Raw genomic sequence first — 20,062 nt, 5'->3', positions numbered from 1 at the left:
AAACCCATGTGAAAGTATGTAATGTCATGACCAGGTCCAGCACTATATAAAGTTTAAAATTTGAAGTAAGGCAAAATTACTTGACAATAATCTTTTATAAGGCAACAGCAAAGATTTTAGAATATAGAGATTAAAAAGTCTTAATTGTATATTCACAAAGTTTCAGAGCTTCTAGCCAAATGAACAGATACGATTAGAATTTTGAGGATCCAGCATCATAAAACGTTCAGTGGTCATCACTTTGCAGAGTTTCAGACAGTTTTAATTATTTGTCTTGGTACAGAGTTCACAGAGCAGAAGTAAATGTGCTATGAGTTTTTGTAAAAGGTATCATGTTTAGGCAGCAGTAGCTTAATTCATGTAAATCTTTTCTCAGAAGTAAAATTTTAACTTGCATAAAAAATTTAAGTATTAGTTAGACAACTTGTTAAATCCATTCAGGTAAACAGCACTTTTAAATCCCCATAAGATTTCTTAAAATCATCCTGGCTATGTACCTACATACATATAAATACAAAGCATTCTTAGCAATTAAGTGGACAGTACGGGGTAAATGTGATGAGCAAGGAATTCACTGTGCTACCTCAATTAGTGCTAATGAGAGCTGTGTAGTTAATTCCCTCATACTGCTCTTAATTTTCATCTCCTCTATGAGGTCTATTCCAAAACATTTAATTTTTACACCCTATTCCCAGCCCATGACAATTTTTAACTTACCTCAGTAATGAAGGATTTGGCTGTGGCCGGATTCATAACAAGGATAGCTCGCCTAAGAGTGTCTCGATAGCGATTCAATTCCTCTATTCTCATGGTATCAAAGAGAGTGGTGATCATTTTATTGATGTTGTTTTCTACCTTCTGAAGTGCAACATCCATCCCCTGCTGAGACACCTTGTCCAAAAACTCCTGTATTCCACGGATATCTAGGAACATCAAAAGCCCATCAAAATGTGAATTATAGTACAGAAGGGAGATAAAAGCTATTTCACTTACATCAGAATAGTTTATTGTCCAACATTGTAGGCTGTTTAAACTACTAATTGAGTAGCTGATGGAACTCTCAAATATGTTTAAGGTTGAGATGATTTAATGCGTTTATGTGAAAAATGTAGGAATTGTTATTTTTTAAATTAATTTTTCTCCACTGAGCATTCTAAATTATCTCACCTCTGGAAAATGATAGAATAGGGTAGAGGGAGGTGGCTGGGGAAGATTCTTACTTCCCTAAAGCAAATGTGGGATAAGTACATTCCTTATTTTTCCTCAGTATTTTTTTTTTTTTTTTTTTTTTTTTTTTTTTTTTTTTTTTTTTTTTTATTTTTTATTTTTTTTATTTTTTTGGGGGATACACCAGGTTCAATCAACTGTTTTTATACACATATCCCCATATTCCCTCCCTTCCTTGACGCCCCCCCCTCGATTCCCCCCCACCCTCCCTGCCCCAGTCCTCTAAGGCATCTTCCATCCTCGAGTTGGACTCCCTTTGTTATACAGCAACTTCCCACTGACTATTTTACAGTTGGTAGTATATATATGTCTGTACTACTCTCTCGCTTCTTCTCAGTTTCCCCTTCACCCCCCGCCCCCTCCCATACCTCGAGTTCTCCAGTCCATTCCCTGTATCTGCTTCCCTGTTCTTGTCACTGAGTTCATCAGTACCATTTTTAGATTCCGTATATGTGAGTTAGCATACAATATTTGTCTTTCTCTTTCTGACTTACTTCACTATGTATGACAGATTGTAGTTCTATCCACCTCATTACATATAGCTCCATCTCATCCCTTTTTAGAGCTGAGTAATATTCCATTGTATATATATGCCACATCTTCTGTATCCATTCATTTGTTGATGGGCATTTAGGTTGCTTCCATGTCCTGGCTATTGTAAAGAGTGCTGCAATAAACATTATGGTACAAGTTTCTTTTGGGATTATGGTTTTCTTTGGGTATATGCCCAGGAGTGGGATGACTGGATCATATGGTAGTTCTATTTGTAGTTTTTTAAGGAACCTCCAAATTGTTTTCCATAGTGGCTGTACCAACTTACAGTCCCACCAACAGTGCAGGAGAGTTCCCTTTTCTCCACACCCTCTCCAACATTTGTTGTTTCCAGACTTTGTGATGATGGCCATTCTGATTGGTGTGAGGTGATACCTCATTGTGGCTTTGACTTGCATTTCTCTGATGATTAGTGATGTTGAGCATCTTTTCATGTGTTTGTTGGCCATCTGTATGTCTTGTTTGGAGAAATGTCTATTTAGGTCTTCTGCCCATTTGTGGATTGGGTTATTTGCTTTTTTGGTATGAAGCTGCATGAGCTGCTTGTATATTTTGGAGGTTAATCCTTTGTCCGTTGTTTCATAGGCAATTATTTTTTCCCATTCTGAGGGTTGCCTTTTAGTCTTGTTTATGGTTTCTTTTGCTGTGCAAAAGCTTTTAAGTTTCATGAGGTCCCATTCGTTTATTCTTGATTTTATTTCCATGATTCTAGGAGGTGGGTCAAAAAGGATGTTGCTTTGATGTATGTCAAAGAGTGTTCTGCCTATGTTTTCCTCTAGGAGTTTGATAGTGTCTGGCCTTATATGTAGGTCTTTAATCCATTTGGAGTTTATTTTTGTGTATGGTGTTAGGAAGTGTTCTAAGTTCATTCTTTTACATGTTGCTGTCCAATTTTCCCAGCACCACTTATTGAAGAGGCTGTCTTTTTTCCATTGTATACTCGTGCCTCCTTTGTCAAAGATAAGGTGCCCATATGTGTTTGGGCTTACTTCTGAGTTCTCTATTCTGTTCCATTGATCTTCCTTTCTATTTTTGTGCCAGTACCATACTGTCTTGATCACTATGGCCTTGTAGTATAGTTTGAAGTCAGGAAGCCTGATTCCACCAACTCCATTTTTCCTTCTCAAGATTGCTTTGGCTATTCGGGGTCTTTTGCGTTTCCATACAAATCGTAAGATTTCTTGCTCTAGTTCTGTGAAAAATGCCATTGGTAATCTGATCGGGATTGCATTAAATCTGTAAATTGCTTTGGGTAGTACAGTCATTTTCACGATGTTGATTCTTCCAATCCAGGAACATGGTATGTCCCTCCATCTGTTTATGTCATCTTTGATTTCTTTCATCAATGTCTTAAAGTTTTCTGCATACAGATCTTTTGCCTCCTTAGGCAGGTTTATTCCTAGGTATTTTATTCTTTTGGTTGCAATGGTGAATGGGAGAGTTTCCTTAATTTCTCTTTCTGCTCTTCCGTTGTTAGTGTATAGGAATGCAAGAGATTTCTGTGCATTAATTTTGTATCCTGCTACTTTACTAAACTCATCAATGAGTGCTAGCAGTTTTCTGGTAGAGTCTTTAGGGTTTTCTATATATAGTATCATGTCATCTGCAAAGAGTGATAATTTTACTTCTTCTTTTCCAATTTGGATTCCTTTAATTTCTTTTTCTTCTCTGATTGCTGTGGCTAATACTTCCAAAACTATGTTGAATAACAGTGGTGAGAGTGGACACCCTTGTCTTGTTCCTGTTCTTAGAGGGAATTCTTCCAGTTTTTCTCCATTGAGAACAATGTTGGCTTTTGGTTTGTCATATATGGCTTTTATGATGTTGAGGTAATTTCCTTCTATGCCCATTTTCTGGAGAGCTTTTATCATAAATGGATGTTGAACTTTGTCAAAAGCTTTTTCTGCATCTATTGAAATGATCATATGGTTTTTATCCTTCAATTTGTTGATATGATGTATCACGTTGATTGATTTGCGTATATTGAAGAATCCTTGCATCCCAGGGATAAACCCCACTTGATCGTGGTGTATGATTTTTTTAATGTGCTGTTGCAGTCTGTTAGCTAGTATTTTGTTGAGGATTTTTGCATCTATATTCATCAGTGATATTGGTCTGTAGTTTTCTTTTTTTGTGACATCTTTGCCTGGTTTTGGTATCAGGGTGATGGTAGCCTCATAGAATGAGTTTGGGAGTGCTCCGCCTTCTGCAATATTTTGGAAGAGTTTGAGAAGGATAGGTGTTAACTCTTCTCGAAATGTTTGATAGAATTCGCCTGTGAATCCATCTGGTCCTGGGCTTTTGTGTGTTGGGAGATTTTTAATCACTGCCTCAATTTCTGTACTTGTGATTGGTCTGTTCATGGTTTCTATTTCTTCCTGGTTCAGTCTTGGAAGATTGTATTTTTCTAAGAATGTATCCATTTCTTCCAGGTTATCCAATTGATTGGCATATAGTTGCTTGTAGTAGTCTCTCATGATGTTTTGTATTTCTGAGGTGTCCGTTGTGACTTCTCCTTTTTCATTTCTAATTCTGTTGATTTGCATCTTCTCCCTTTTTTTCTTGATGAGTCTGGCTAATGGTTTATCAATTTTGTTAATCTTCTCATAGAACCAGCTTTTAGTTTTATTTATTTTTCTTATGGTTTCTTTCCTTTCTTTTTCATTTATTTCTGCTCTGATCTTTACGATTTCTTTCCTTCTGCTCACTTTGGGGTTTCTTTGTTCTTCTTTCTCTAGTTGTTTGAGGTGTAAGGTTAGGTTGTTTATTCGATCATTTTCTTGTTTCTTAAGGTAGGACTGTATTGCTATAAACTTCCCTCTTAGAACTGCTTTTGCTGCGTCCCATAGGTTTTGGGTTGTTGTGTTTTCGTTGTCATTTGTTTCTAGATACTTTTTGATTTCCTCTTTGATTTCTGTAATGATTCCTTGGTTGTTTAATAGTGAATTGTTTAGCCTCCATGTGTTTGTATTTTTTGCAGTTTTTTTCCTGTAATTGATATCTAGTCTCATGGCGTTGTGGTCTGAGAAGATGCTTGATATGATTTCAATTTTCTTGAATTTGCTGAGGTTTGATTTGTGACCCAAGATGTGATCTATCCTGGAAAATGTTCCATGTGCACTTGAGAAGAACGTGTAGTCTGTCGTTTTTGGATGGAATGTCCTATAAATATCAATTAAGTCGAGATGGTCTAATGTGTCATTTAAAGCTTGTGTGTCTTTATTTATTTTCTGTTTGGATGATCTGTCCATTGATGTAAGTGGGGTGTTCAAGTCTCCCACTATAATTGTGTTACTGTCGATGTCCCCTTTTATAGCTGTTAGCATTTGCCTTATGTATTGAGGTGCTCCTATATTGGGGGCATAGATATTTACCATTGTGATATGTTCTTCTTGGATGGATCCCTTGATCATTATGTAGTGCCCTTCCTTGTCTCTTTTAATAGTCTTTACTTTCAAGTCTAATTTGTCTGATATGAGTATTGCTACTCCAGCTTTCTTTTGACTTCCATTTGCATGGAATATCTTTTTCCATCCCTTCACTTTCAGTCTATATGTATCCCTTGGTCTGAAGTGGGTTTCTTGTAGGCAGCATATAGAAGGGTCTTGTTTTTGTATCCATTCAGCCAGTCTGTGTCTTTTGGTTGGAGCATTTAATCCATTTACATTTAAAGTGATTATTGACATGTGTGTTCCAATTACCATTTTCTTAATTGTTTTGGGTTTGTATTTGTAGGTGTTTTCCTTTTCTTGTGTTTCCTACTTAGAGAAGTTCCTTTAGCACTTGTTGTAAGGCTGGTTTGGTGGTGCTGAATTCTCTTAACTTTTGCTTGTCTGGAAAGCTTTTGATTTCTCCCTCAAATCTGAATGAGATTCTTGCTGGGTAAAGTATTCTTGGCTGTAGGTTTCTCTCTTTCAGGACTTTCAGGATATCCTGCCATTCCCTTCTGGCCTGCAGAGTTTCTGTAGAAAGGTCAGCTGTTATCCTGATGGGTTTTCCCTTATATGTTGTTTGTTGCTTTTCTCTTGCTGCTTTTAATATTTTTTCTTTGTGTTGAATTGTCGTTAGTTTGATTAATATGTGTCTTGGTGTATTTCTCCTTGGGTTTATTCTGTATGGGACTCTCTGTGCTTCTTGGACTTGGTTCATTATTTCCTTTCCCATGTTGGGGAAGTTTTCCACTAGAACCTCTTCAAATATTTTCACAGACCCTTTCTTGTTTTCTTCTTCTTCTGGGATGCCTATAATTCGAATGTTGGTACGTTTAAGGTTATCACTGAGGTCTCTGAGACTGTCTTCTAATCTTTTTATTTTTTTATCTTTTTCCTGCTCTGTGGCGTTTATTTCTTCCATTCTATCTTCCAATTCACTTATTCGTTCTTCTGCCTCAGTCATTCTGCTGGTTAGAGCATCTAGAGTATTTTTAATTTCAGTTATTTTGTTATCCATTGCTGTTTGTTTTTCTGAGTTCTTATGAACTGTTTCTTGTACTTTCTCTAATTTGTTATCGAGATTTTGTATCATTTTTACTATCATTACTCTAAATTCTTTTTCAGGCATTTTTCCTATTTCCTCCTCATTTATTTGGTCTTGTGGGTTTTTTTCCTGCTCCTTTGCCTGCATGGTGTTTCTTTGTTTCCTCATGGTTGTCCAAGCTTTTGGGGTTGCTTGTCCTGGTGATAGAGGTGTTTATAGAAGACTGTCCAAGCCTCAGACTAATGTCCAAGTATTGGATTAGACGAATATTCAGTCGGCTATGTCAGGTTCTCCGCAGCCCTTTCCGGTGTCCGAGGCCGTCTGCTGGTGTTCAGCTGGTTCTCTGTGGGAATGACTGTGTCCTTCCGTGCATTCCCAATGCATCTGTGGAGAGGGATGCACTCCACGTCTCTCTACTTCGCCGCCATCTTTTTCTCCAATCGGGTGTATTCTTTTTAAACTCAGTGTTCCAAAATTTTTAATCTCACAAAAATACTAGAATTGATGTTCTTTATGTTTCTAAAATAATGAAGTCTCCGTTGATGCCATCTCTCTCATACTCTCCATCCCCAGCCTCTTTTTCATCATCCTTGATCACCTCCAGCTGGTCATCCCCCGATTTTCATTCTGTGCAGCTTCTGCTGGTGTTGGAGGGTTGCCTGCAGAGATGGGGGGCAGCTGTGGCTCACTGAGGAGACAGGGGTACTGGCAGCAGGGGTTCTGAGAAGTGCTCATTGGTGTGAGCCCTTCCAGAGTCCTTTCCTCAGTATTAAAGAATGATATTAACCTCAGGCAAAACATGCCTGTCATTAATGGTTGATGAATCAGAATCAAGATTACTACCATTTCTTCAAATAGGCAACCATATCACTAAACTCAACATTTTCAATCTTAATTGAAAGAGAGTTTTGAGAGGTTATCTTCAAAGGGTCTTAGGTCACTTAGACCACAAGAAAACAGTTACATTTTTCCCTGTTTTATGAGTACTACCTCTTTAGCTCAAATCTGGCCAACTTGATAGAGATTGCTTTTTTCCCAGGAGTATGGAAATATGCTTTGTGTGTAAAACATAAAATTTAACAAAACATTCACATGCCTATCCTAAAATAAGAAAATGCCAGAAAGATTTTAAAATAAAAAATTGCCTCCATTTCACATCTAAATAAGGAGGGTAAAATACAGTCTAAATAAAGTGTTTATAAACTTGTATTTTGATGTATATTTAAGTAACAAAGAGTGCCTGAAATGCTATAAATATTTTTCCTAGTGCCACATTGACCGTCTATAGAAGAAGGGATCTAAACATTGATAAATATGATTGGAAGATGTACCTGGTGCAATATAATTTTAATATAGCAGATTTGCTTTGACTATAAAGTACTGTTTATTTTTCTGTATATGTCCATGACATAAAATGTTACAAGGGAAAAAAAGACAGTGAAAGATAAGAAGTGAATGGAATTGTAGGTTGCTTATTATGAATGGACTATATCTCAAAATTCCTTAATGTTCATGACTGCACGCATGTAAAATTTCTCTCTCAAGGACAATAACAAGGTCATGTGTTTTTAAATATATTAGCAATTAAAAGCAATACATAAACCAATAGAATAAGAAAAGGAATAGTCAAATTTGGAAACTAACATTTGCTCATAACCAAAGTTTATATTTGCAAGGTTACAAATTAATAATAATAATTTAAAAATTTGCTTTCTTCTTATGATTTGTTTTATTTTAAAACAATTACTATGAGCATTATATGTTCAGTTATCCGATGATTCTCTCAAACTCTTCAGAATGGATAACTGTATAAATTTTACCTTACATTCCTTATTCCTAATTAAATTATAAACCCAGGATGTCAGCATCTCAGTAGCTTAAAAGAACAGAGCCTCATCTAGAGCAGAACAAGAGAGAAAAGAGCTGGAATAATAAAGGTATTATGTACTCATTAAATATCGAGGTCAGAAAGTTCCTAAGGATGTAAGGTATTCAAGCATGGATTAAACAAAGGGTTAGATTTGATGAAATTTAGCAGATACAAGTAGACACACAACAGGACTGTGTTCACACTCAAGCAGGCCTTCTCAAACTTTGCTGTAAATCAATCACTCGGAAATCTTATTAAAAATACAGAAGCCTCGGCCCTACCCCAGAACCAATATGCCTTTAAAATATGTGTCAGAGCAGATCCTTGATTTTGAATTGTAAGCTGTTGTTTCTTTGGTTTAAATCACTTGAACGTGCACCTAAATATGATAGACAAAACCAAAAATACATTGAAACGGAGAGGTTCAGAAAACAGTGTAACCAAAACATAAGGTTCCAGATTACTTAGGTTCTTAACTTTGAGAGAAAAAAACAAAAAACATTGTTTAAAAAAAAATTACTGAATAGTCACCAATGCTCACAGTTCAACAGTGAATACCCTTTCCCACATTGAGACAGGCAATAAACAAGTAAACAATGTAACACGTACAATTCACACTAAGTGCTGGAAGGAAACAAGGGTGTGCTGGTAGAGAATGGCAGGGTGGGAAGAAGGAGCTATTTTAATTAGAATAGTCAAAGAAGTTTCCTCTGGAAAAGTGATATTAAAGTGTGATCTAAAGGATGAGAAGATGTTGCCCAGGCGAGGAGATAGGATGAAAGGACAACAGCTTGGGAAGATGCCCTGAGGCAGTGAAGAGCTTGTGTTTGAAGTACCTAAAGGCTTCCTGTGAGGCTGCAGTACAGCCAGCGATGGGGAGGGCAGAGTTAGGTGAAGCTGTGTGGAGAAAGAAGGTCAGATCTTGTGGATTCTGGTGAGACACAGAAAGCAGTTTTGATTTTATCCTAAATACAGTTTTAATCTCTTGAAAGTTTTAAGTAGAGGATCTAAATAGATGATAGGCTGTATATGCAGAATAAAAAGCTGTCTGAGAGTGACTTAGCATGATTCAAATTCAGCTTGTAAATGTTTTTCCCTTCATTTAAAACAGTATGACCTTCTTCAGCTTTTATGTTTGACCAGAAATTAAGAACTATACGTATCGTTACTTGGCCAGAAAACTGATGTGATAAAAGATTGCTATTATCTCTCTGCTTCCTTAGTCTGCAATTCTGGTTATCACTGCTTACGTAAGTGATCAAAATAGTTTTGAAAACTTTTCCGACCTATAAATGAAGAAATAATTATCTTATACATGTCTTGAAAGATTAATGAGAGTGTTGGTGTGTGTGTCTGCATGGGAAATCCAGTGTAGAGCCTAACACATGGTAGGTGCTATTATTGATAATACTAGTTCACAATTGCTTGTTAAAAGACCACCTACTCCTCCCCCACCAACAGGATAGAACTGCCTAAAATGTACTGATGGATAATTACCCAAAATAGCAAGTATAATGTTTTAAACACTTGGAATTCAGGAGTTAAATAAACAATAATAGTTGTGCTTATTTGTGAATAACACTAAACACTCAATGATATTCAGCGATTATAAGTTTGATGTGAAAAGAATCTGAATCATGCTATTAGCTGCACTGCGAAAGGCCATTAAAAGAGAGAGTGGATCTTTGGCTTTGTCAGTTCATGGGTATGATCAACCATCACAATTATTCAGCTACATTATCTGCTTAACTGTTAGGGTTGGGGAAAAAATGAGTAAAATGCTACAAGTTGCAGAAATTGAGAAGATAAGATGTGATGCCTGATATCATAAATTTAGCTTCCAGGCCTGTAGGTATTAACGAGTTACTCATTGATAGTAGAAAGTTAAATAGTAGTTTCAGCTGTTCCCAGTGATTATTAATTCTACCGACCAGATAATTATAATAACAGCAAGTGGTAGAAGGCTCATTAAGTTATTAAACACAAGATTAAGACAAAAAAAGACTTTTTCCCCCTGTGTTCTATAAAGGAACGTGTGGTAGCAGAATACGACCTCCCAAAGATGCCCAAGTCCTAATGCCTGGAATCTATGAATAGGTTAGGGTTACACAGCAAAGAATTAATGTTCCAGAGGACATTAAGGTTGTCAATCACCTGACCTTGAAACAGGGAGACATTGCCTATTACTTCCTTGAGACTAGTGTAATCACAGGGTCTGTAAAACTGAAAGAGGGAGGCTGAAGAGGAGAGTCAGAGGGAGATCTGATTACTGAAGAATGAGCTGAGACTCTTGGGAAACTTTAGAGATGTATGTTGCTGACTTTGAGGATGAAAGAAAGAAGGAGATCTTGAAAGAAGAAATGTGGATGGTCCCTAGAAGAGGCAAGAAAATGGATTCTTCCCAAGAACCTTCAGAAAGGAACACAGCCTTGCTTACATCTTGATGTTAGCCCACTGTGATCCCATGTCAGACTTCTGATCTACAGAACTGTAAAGTAATAATTTGTATTATTTAATCCTCTAAATTTGTGAACACTTGTTACAACAGCAGTAGAAAACTAATAGAGAAGTTTAGTTGAGTCCTTAGGCTGGCATTTTTCAAATTACTGTCTACTGAATTTTACTTTAGAATCATTTGGAGAAATTGTCCAAAAAGAAGATTTCTTAGCCTTACCCCATTCCTATGGAATCAGAAATTCTCATGATAAAACCCAGAGATTTTAGCACCTAATGATTTTTAAGAAATCAGTTTTGGAACCAAGGCTCCAATTTCTTAACCTTCTTTCTGGCACAGAGAAAATCATGAAGATTATGAATCCCTTTTCTCCCCAGTAAATGTACATACCCAAAACATTCTGCGCACTGCCTAGATTATGGTGTAATCTGCTTGCTACCCTTAAAGCCAGTTATTGGAAAACCTGAACTGGTATAGTCACTGCCCTTAATGGTTGTTTTTCTGTCCATTCTATATAACAACATAGAGTATAGATATTCAACATGTTAACTACTAGTGTGTATTACATCTTATTTAAGTAGAGAAACATTTAAAATAAAACTATTAAGAAACATATACCTTCCTTGATCACCTTAAATTACTTTCAGCTATTATTTAGACTAACTCTAGTTGTCTTTCAGGCCCAAGGAAAATATACTAAACTGTAGAAGACTGGGCTCCCAGGGAAGTGGACTCGAGATAGAGACTGGAGAATAGGAAGTTTACCAGGGACTGCTCTCAGAAATAACACTTGTGCAGCCCGGGAAGGGAAGAAGGGTCAGCAGCGGGGGAGCTGTGACGCAGTCTCAACAGAGGCCTGCACACAGCTGGGAAGTGCGATGGCCTTCAGAGCTCTCCCACGTTAGGGCTGGTGGAAGGAAGGGTTTTATAATCCTGCGTGGCTCTCTTCAGCTGAGGGAATTTGGGTGGCAAAGGAAAGAATGCACTGGAAATTTTCCTTACATGTATGGAGTCAAAGGTTATTATTTTGATGGTCAGTGTAATTTGACATGAAAAGTCTTGTAAGTCATTTCTAGTCCATATTTCATCTTTATATTTTTAATTTTTAAAATTATTTCATTTCTTATTATTGGGCGCATCTTTCTTTTTTTTAAAACGACTTTCTATCTAGGGGAAAACATACTACACTTGATGTCAGAAAACCAGCTTTGGATCCGCGCTGTGCTGCCCACATAGCCATGTGAACTTAGAATCAATTTCATAGGTGATGTCTGCTGTTTTTACCTTCCCAGTATTTCTTCTCCTTTATTCAGGTAACACGACCTCATTTTTCATTTAAGAAACAAACCCAGACCCATCTCTGTGTTCCATATGTAAACAACCCTCTATATTCATTACTGAAAAGTCATGTGTCCCAGGACTGTCAATGTGAGCTCTCCATGTCTTTGGCCTAAGTAATTAGTTCACAGATAGTCATGGGATTCAAACAAAGACTAGAATTTGATATATGGAGAATGAAAAAGAAATGGTTGTTCTTTTGTATCACAAGTTGTAATGATGCAGTTTTGGAACTGCAAGAGCCAGTGTGTCTAGTGAGAAACTGAGAATGTAGCCAACGTGTGCAGTGAAACAGAGGCAAGCCAGCTACTTCTTAGACTTCCCAACTACATGCGTTAGTTGAAAAAAAATTTCTTTTTTTTTTTCTTTTTGCTTACCTAGTTTGACATGAGCTTCTGTCACTCACAAGAGAAAGGGTATTGACTAACACACAGTCTTTTGATAACATCTGGTAGTTTGGTAATGAAGGTGAAGATGCAGTTTCTGTTCTTGAGGTACATCCACTTTAGTGAAGGGAATAACAATTTAAACAGTAATTGTTTTAATGTGACTAATGCCAATTAAAGAAATGTAACAAAGGAATGGAAGCTTAGGAAAAAGTAACAGCTAATCACACACACCGTATTGATGCAAAAAGAAATTATATCACCTAATTACCAGGTTATTCTCATAAAAGGAAATAAGGTGTGTGAACTATTAAAGCAGTTTGTAAACTGCAAATTTCTATGCAATGTACATTTGCATTATCAAGACTTCATTAACTCAGTCAAAAGTCCCACTTGTTCTTAATTTTCTTCTGCTCTCTTTCTCTATGGAAAAATGGAAAACAAAAAAAAAATCATAATAAGGACTAAAAGTTGACCTAGGTAATACTTTTACAACTTGATATTCTAACAATCATCAATTTCTGTATATCTGTGTTTCTGTATGTCTATATTTGTGTTATCTAGTTCAACCAACTTTCCAAAACTACTCTCCACGAGGTAGTGGCTGACTGAAACACAATGATTCGTTTTATTAAATTGCGTAGAATAATGACTTTATTATGATCACTAATGTAAGATTAAATTTACTATCTCTACTGAAAATGGATTATAATGTAAGTAGATTAAGGTAGAAAAATCCCAGGTGATATTACAATCTAATGTATAAACACATTTCTAAACAGACCCCCAAACCAGAAATATGATATTTTACTGTTCAACCTAAACCAGCAGTCAGCATCCAAATAGATCTCTTCTGGAATCTCGTCTCTGCTTACTACATGCCAAGCGTGTGAGAGGTACTTGGAAGAAAATGATGAGCGTCAGGATCCCTGCCCTCGATGAGCTCGTTATCTACACATCTGATGATAACATAGACCCTATTACAGACAGCAGACTCTTACAATACTACTTATTTTCCAAACTGTTGTTGCAACTTAAATTTAGTGGCTTTCTCTGGAATCCGTCAAACAGTGATTCTCAGCCTGATCATTATATTCGAATAACACTTAAAATACTGAATTTGGTAGGAAAAAAGATTTGTCACTGAGGCTTTGTAGGTCTGATTTTTTCCCCCTCTATGCATCTCTCTCCTTCATTTGAGTAGATTAGGCACATTTAATCATTTTTGATCACTTAATCCATTGAAGACCTCACTGAGCAGGAGACTTCAGTACTTCATTTGGTCAATCTTTGTGTTTCTGAAATTATGACAGAATGCTAAGCTTTAAAATACTATTTAGAATCTTGTGACTTTTTTTAGATAAAAAGAAATACATCATTCTGCTGGACACATGAGATACATCATTAAGCCGTATGGACTTTCCCAACATACAAATAGCAAAGCATAATCTATAATTGCCTTGTTTTCTTAGCGAAAAAAAGTCTTTTAACCACTGAGTGAGTTTAAACAATTATGTGCAGAAGAACCCTTACTTCAAAAGGGATTTGAGTCATTAATTATTTCCTTATCATTTGTAATGTTTTTAGAAAATAAAGATAATAATGTACTGTATGATATTTTAAGGCAACATAGTCCAACAGTAGGGATCCACTGAGATTTTCTATTAGATAAGAACTTGATTTTAACATTAGATCATAATGTTTCAGCATGAAAATCATTTTTACAGTAAGGCTAATAAATATTTTTAGAACATTTTACTGATGAACAAATTCAAAATAGTAGAATATGTCATTTTTACCTACTTGACATACTATATACAAATGCAAACAAAATAGTTCAATAAGATGTTTGGATTAATTATATACTTATTGATGTTCATTGCAGTGAATGAGAGAACTGAAAGCTGGAAAGTAGCCAAATGAGTAATAAACCACTTTAAGACTGTCTAGAGAGAGAGTTAATAATATTATAGTCATCAGACATTTGAAAACACCCTCAGGATAATTATAAACATTTGCAATAAATTAAGAGGAATGTGTCCATTTTATGGGCCTTAATTAAACCTACATCAAGACTGCATGGAATAAATATTGTGATTCCTGGGAATGCACTCATGCTGATGGCCATCTAACGTTCATTTCAAAGAGTTCTGCCATACAGCAATTTAATTGTAAGAAAAGAGTGATATACTGAAGGGTAGTGCTTAAGTATCTCAGGTCATTCAACTATATACTGACCCTTAGTTTGGGGTCATTAAATCAGTGTTTTCAGAAGGCAGGAGAGTCCATAAATAATCCATTCATTAATCCTTAAAGTTGAATTTATTTCTTTGTTTTTGTGCATATGAGTATCAAAAAGTAACTATTTCTGTATATAAAGAGAAACATATTTTCATTTAGTCTTTTCCATGCTATGATATTTTATCAAAACCTGTTATGTATGTTTAGGTGTCTGATTTTCAGAAATACCTAGTTTAACAAGTCATAGTAGATATTTACATATGGCCAAAGATCTTATTATAAAATAGAAAAGACCATCTGGAAACCTTAAGAAAAATGTCACAAAGGCTAAGAACATAAAATAAGTCTAAGCTGACCAAGACAAACAAAAACAATCAAATTGAACTAAAGAAGGGTATATTTCAAAAGCAATTTTACACAGTGAATTATAGAGACAAATATTTATAATTTCAAATTATAATTTAATAATATTAAATTTTAAAAATTAATAAAATTAAAATAATCTAATTCCTATTTAATTTTTTTTTTTATTATAAGCAAAGTTTCTTTCAAGCTGATAAGGAAAGCACGTGTCCACATATGCCTACGCTTTACCCAGAGGGTCATCATGTAATACAGGCTGGTGACTGAGAGCCCACCATGCCCCTGAAAAATTTATTTGGTTCAAGAATACACACAGGACATGAATAAAGCCTGAGATTTTAAATGTGGATAAATAGTCATATGTATGATATTGATATATTGATATACGGACAAAAAAGGGAAAGGGCCTTTTTCTAGTATAATAATCTGTAAGAATATCCTTGAAATCACCAATGCCATCTGTCTAGCTTGAGAATGAAGCAAATACATGAACTGAAGCTGCAATGAGGCTACAGTAAGAGGGTATATCTAACTACTTTCAACGAGTTCATGTCTCTATGTCATTACTGTTGCAAGCTGCTTAGACCACTATCATCATATTATCCCTCCAGGCTCCATAACTGGACCCATAGAATAAATCTACAAATGGGTTCATTCCAATATTAAGCTCTGGGACATTATATGTATATATCTATCCAATATGTTTTTATGCAAAGGAAATTAAATAACCCAAATAGCTCTTTAGATGAAATGTACATCAACTTTCCTGCTTATGGCACTCTTGTAAATCAGCTCTATTCAGCCCACCCATCCCTGAAATTCAACTTTTCTTTCAATGTTCTCAGAATAGAAACCTCCCATTAAAGCAACCTCTATGCTTTTATTCTATTTTAAAGATCACCCGCTCCTATAACTTTCTAGCTTCTGTATATTGTCTGTTCCAAGACTCCTTGATTCTGGAATCTAGCTGCTGGCTATTACATTCAACTAATTCCTTGCTTGGACCTCTTTGAGAGTGAGCCTGCCTGGACTACTATCAATTGCTTCTAATGAGCCTTGCTGAATATTATATTCCACCTACTTGACCAAACTTCCTCTCAGAGATTTGGTTGAAAGCATAAACAGCATGCTAAGTAAACTGAGGATGATGTGAAATTGGAAGGGTAGGGCAATATAATAAGTAATAGTGAAAAGATTTAACATAAAAATTTTAAAAGGCATAAATTATGAGAAAACACAAGATACAAGTGTTTTTTGTTTTGCTAAAAAGAGGTAAAGGTCTCACCTCTCTAAGGCAATAAGATAGCATACGGCATAATGTGTAATCAATAAATATGTCAGATTGTAAACAGAAATATTGAAAAAGTAAAATAGACAGGGCTAAACGCATTTAAAAAGGTAGACTATCTAATAAGCATATGTATCAGGTTGAAAATGGTAAACTGTTCTTAGTGCTCAGGCAGTAGAAGACTAAGTGGGTTCATGGAATGTAATCACTTCTTTACTTATTGATAAATGATTACAAGCAAAAGGAATACTTATATTATTCCAGAAATGGATCATTTTGTCTAATATGTTTTAAGTTTCATACAGAGAAAAGCTTTCTGCCAATTAGAAATATCCAGTATCCATATTTGAGATAGGCTCTTTCAGAATACAATGAGTTCTCCCTTGCTTGGAGGACTCTGTCCGGGAACAATGCCAATCAAAGATGTTGAAGGAGATACCTGCTGAAATTTCTTGTTTCCAAATGCCTTGTCTAGAAACAAAGTTGGCTGCATCAGAAACACCGGTGTGGCGGTTGTTAAAATATGTATGTTGCTAGTGCCTGTCTTGCAAAAACTCTGATTCCAGGGGTCTATGACGGAGCTGAGGTACTATGATGATTAAAAAGCTCTTCTAGTAATTCTGGTCTACTAACAAATTTGGGTTCTAGGTGTCCACTACCTCAGTTCTAACTTTTGGCTATGAATCCATAATCACTAAGTGATCATGATTCAATTATGATATTTAGTTTACAATTCTAATAAGCAAATTGATTCTTTCCTTTTTTTCTTTCCTTTTTTTTTTTTCAGTTTGCGGATATCTAATAGGTTGTTCTGTCTTCTAAGTTTTTATTGAGATATAATTTACCTACAATGAAATAAACAGACCTTATGTGTGTAGTTCAAAGAACATTTATTGTGTTCCATTATAACTACCACTCAAAAGGAGACACTGAATATTTCTGTTACCATGGAGGTTTCTCTTGTGTCCTTTTCCAGACAGTCCCCTCCTGGTCCAGAGATGCAACCACTTTCTGATTTGGATCATCAAGATTAGTTTTGTATGTTACTGGACTTCATATAAAAGGAATAATACAGCATGTACATCTTTTCTTTTAGGCTTATTTCACTCAAAATTTTGTTGTTGAATATTTCAGCGGTTCATTTCTTCTTATAGTATTCCATTGCAGGGATACATTACAATTCCTTTTCAACCATTTTCAAAATGATGAGCATTTGGGTTGTTTCCAGTTTTGGACATAATGAATAATGCTTATATGAGCATTCTTATATACGATTTTGTAAGGATATACATTCTCATTTATCTTGGTAAATACGTAGGAGTGAAGTGAGTAAGTCATGTGGTACACGCATACTTAAATTTGTAGCGAACTGTCAAACAGCTTTCCATAGTGGTTGTACATTTTTACATCTAACCACAAAGCAGGAGAGTTTCAGTTTGCCACATTCTTGCTTATGTGTAGTATTGGCCTTCAGCCAGTCTAGCTAGTGGGTACCGATTAATATCTCGTTGTTTGGTTAGTTTAGTTTTGTTTTTGTTTGTTTGTTTTTTGGCCGTGCTGCTCAGCTTGCAGTATCTCAGTTCCCTAACCAGGCATTGAAACCTAGCCATGACAGTGAAAGCCCAAAATCCTAACCTCTGTGCCACCAGGAAACTCCCAACATCTCGTTTTAATTTGCATACACCTGTGGACTATGTTCACCACTTCTTCTTCTGTTTATATTTGCCATTTATATATCTTCTTATATGAATTGTCTGCACAAGCTTTTTGCATACTTTCAATTATGTATTTTTGTTGGTCTTATATTGTTGCTTTGTTGGAGTTTTGTTTGCTTAATTCTCTGAGCGCTTTACATAGCCTATGTATTTATGTTATTTTTTCAGATATATGTATTGGAATTTATTCCCTAGTTTGTAGTTTGGCTATTTATTTTCTAAAAAGTGTCTGTTATGAGCAGAAAGTTTTAATTAATACAAGGCTCCCACTGCATGCTGTGCCTTGAGTATTAAACCCTTCTCCCTCTAATCTAAAAGCGTAGTGTTTTCTACCAGCATCTATGAAATTGAGGCAAGCTAATTTGCTAGCTTGCAAGTAGGGTAAAATCTCAGACCCTTCACAGTTCTTGACAGCATCATATTACAACCCCCAGCTGCAAGCAATCCTGGGGAATCTAGTTTCTTAACTGTAAGTATTGCTCTCTCAAATAAATTTGGTATTTTGGTAGCAAATTTAAAAGGGAGAACATATATTGTATAGGCAAGTGGCTATTTATGCTGAGGGGTCAGCCTACTTTGACCCAATGACTATCCTGTTTCCATGTTTCCCACGATAACCAAACCTTCCAATGATAACCAGCCTTCCAATGATAAACCAAACTGTCCTCTTTCCATGTTTCCAGTGATAACCTAACCTTCATACCGTATTTTTCCTTGAATGGTGTTAATATGTTGGAGATCTGCAGGCTTAAAGTCAGACACTGTCTCTTTAATAAAAATGGTTCTATACATTTCATTTGCAAACTGTAAAAGATTTTTCACAGTGTCAGAAATTACTCTTATGCTTCTTTCTATAGCATCAACATAGTCCAGTTGTTGAAAGCAGGGATTATGGAAGAGACTATCAGTGTCTGAATTCAGGCTTCTTGGACTTACTTTTGCATCACCTGACCTCTTATGACCTCAGCTTTTTTCATTTGTGTTATCATCATGGCCATCATCATCAGCATCATGTACCTCACAGAGCTGCTGTGAGAATTAAATGAAATAATACATGTAAAGCATTTAGAACAGAGCCTGGATATGATAAATGTTCACTATAAGTTTATCCCTTGTTATATATTGGGTGATAGTTTACTGCAACCTCTGTATACTCTTTATATATGGTTAGGAGTATAGGCTCTGGTCAGACTTTAAATCTCAGTTTTGATGCTTCTTAGCTATGTTTTGTGAACAAGTTACCCATTAGTTGTTTCTGTTTTCCTATTTGTAAAATTGTGATAATAATATTATCTACCTCAGAGAGCTGCTGAGAAAATTCAATGATACAATGTAAAATATTCATCCTACTGCCTGGCCAATAAAGATGCTCACAGATACTATTTTTTAATATTTTTATTGCTGCAAGACTTGTTCACACTCTCTATTGGAGTGGCCATCTCACACACTGTGAAAGTTAGGTAGGATTCTGAGAGACAATAATCAAGAAATCAAGATCAAAGTCCACCCATGAAGCCTTCTTTGATCACTGCTGCCGAAATTAAACACTTCCCTCATTGCACACCAGTAGCACTCAGTTTGCATCATTCATGACACAACACACTATTTTCTCTATTAAAAGAGTCATATAAATATTTTCTCTTTTATTAATTGTAAGCTTCCTAAAGGTAAAGCCTACATTCTGTAAAACTTTTAATCTCGTTTTATATTTGCACTAAGCTCATGAGTGACACATTTTTAAAAGTTCAACAATTCTTTTCAAGCCTTTTAAAAAATGTCTTGAATCAATCCATTCAAATAAAACTTCATATTTTTCCCTCTTTTCAACCATTTACTTAGAATCAAAGACTTGAATTTTCTTTGTTAAGGAATTTAGTTTTACACTCTGCCCTTAATCATAATTAACTGCTTTTGAAAAAAGTATTTCTCTAATAAACTGGATAAGAAACCTAATCTTTCTCTTTAAGTATATTTTTCTAAGCAAAATACATCTTCAATAGCATTTGGCTCCAGCAGGCTGCCTGATTCTATCCATGGATGATACTTAATCCATTCCTTAATGAAAGCAATGCCTGATAACCAAGATAAAAGTCAAGCATAATTCCAATGTTTGAACTTAAAATGAGGACGCTGATGAATAGATATGTAAAT

The 20,062-nt window shown here is 35.6% G+C and overlaps 1 protein-coding gene across 2 annotated transcripts in view; it reads right to left on the bottom strand.

The window, feature by feature from the left end:
- The window catches only part of GRID2 (glutamate ionotropic receptor delta type subunit 2), a 1,416,273-nt gene that overhangs the window by 669,602 nt on the left and 726,609 nt on the right, over positions 1–20,062 (bottom strand). For both annotated transcript variants that reach the window (XM_057728577.1, XM_057728578.1), the window contains one exon: positions 718–923. In XM_057728577.1, coding sequence (XP_057584560.1) covers positions 718–923 — 206 coding nt within the window. The remainder of the gene's footprint in view (positions 1–717; positions 924–20,062) is intronic.

The sequence above is a fragment of the Hippopotamus amphibius genome, chromosome 3, assembly GCF_030028045.1.
Source record: "Hippopotamus amphibius kiboko isolate mHipAmp2 chromosome 3, mHipAmp2.hap2, whole genome shotgun sequence".
In the NCBI taxonomy this organism is placed as follows: Eukaryota; Metazoa; Chordata; class Mammalia; order Artiodactyla; family Hippopotamidae; genus Hippopotamus; species Hippopotamus amphibius.
Note: the sequence above shows the minus strand (reverse complement) of the source record. Positions and strands in the feature narration are given on the sequence as shown.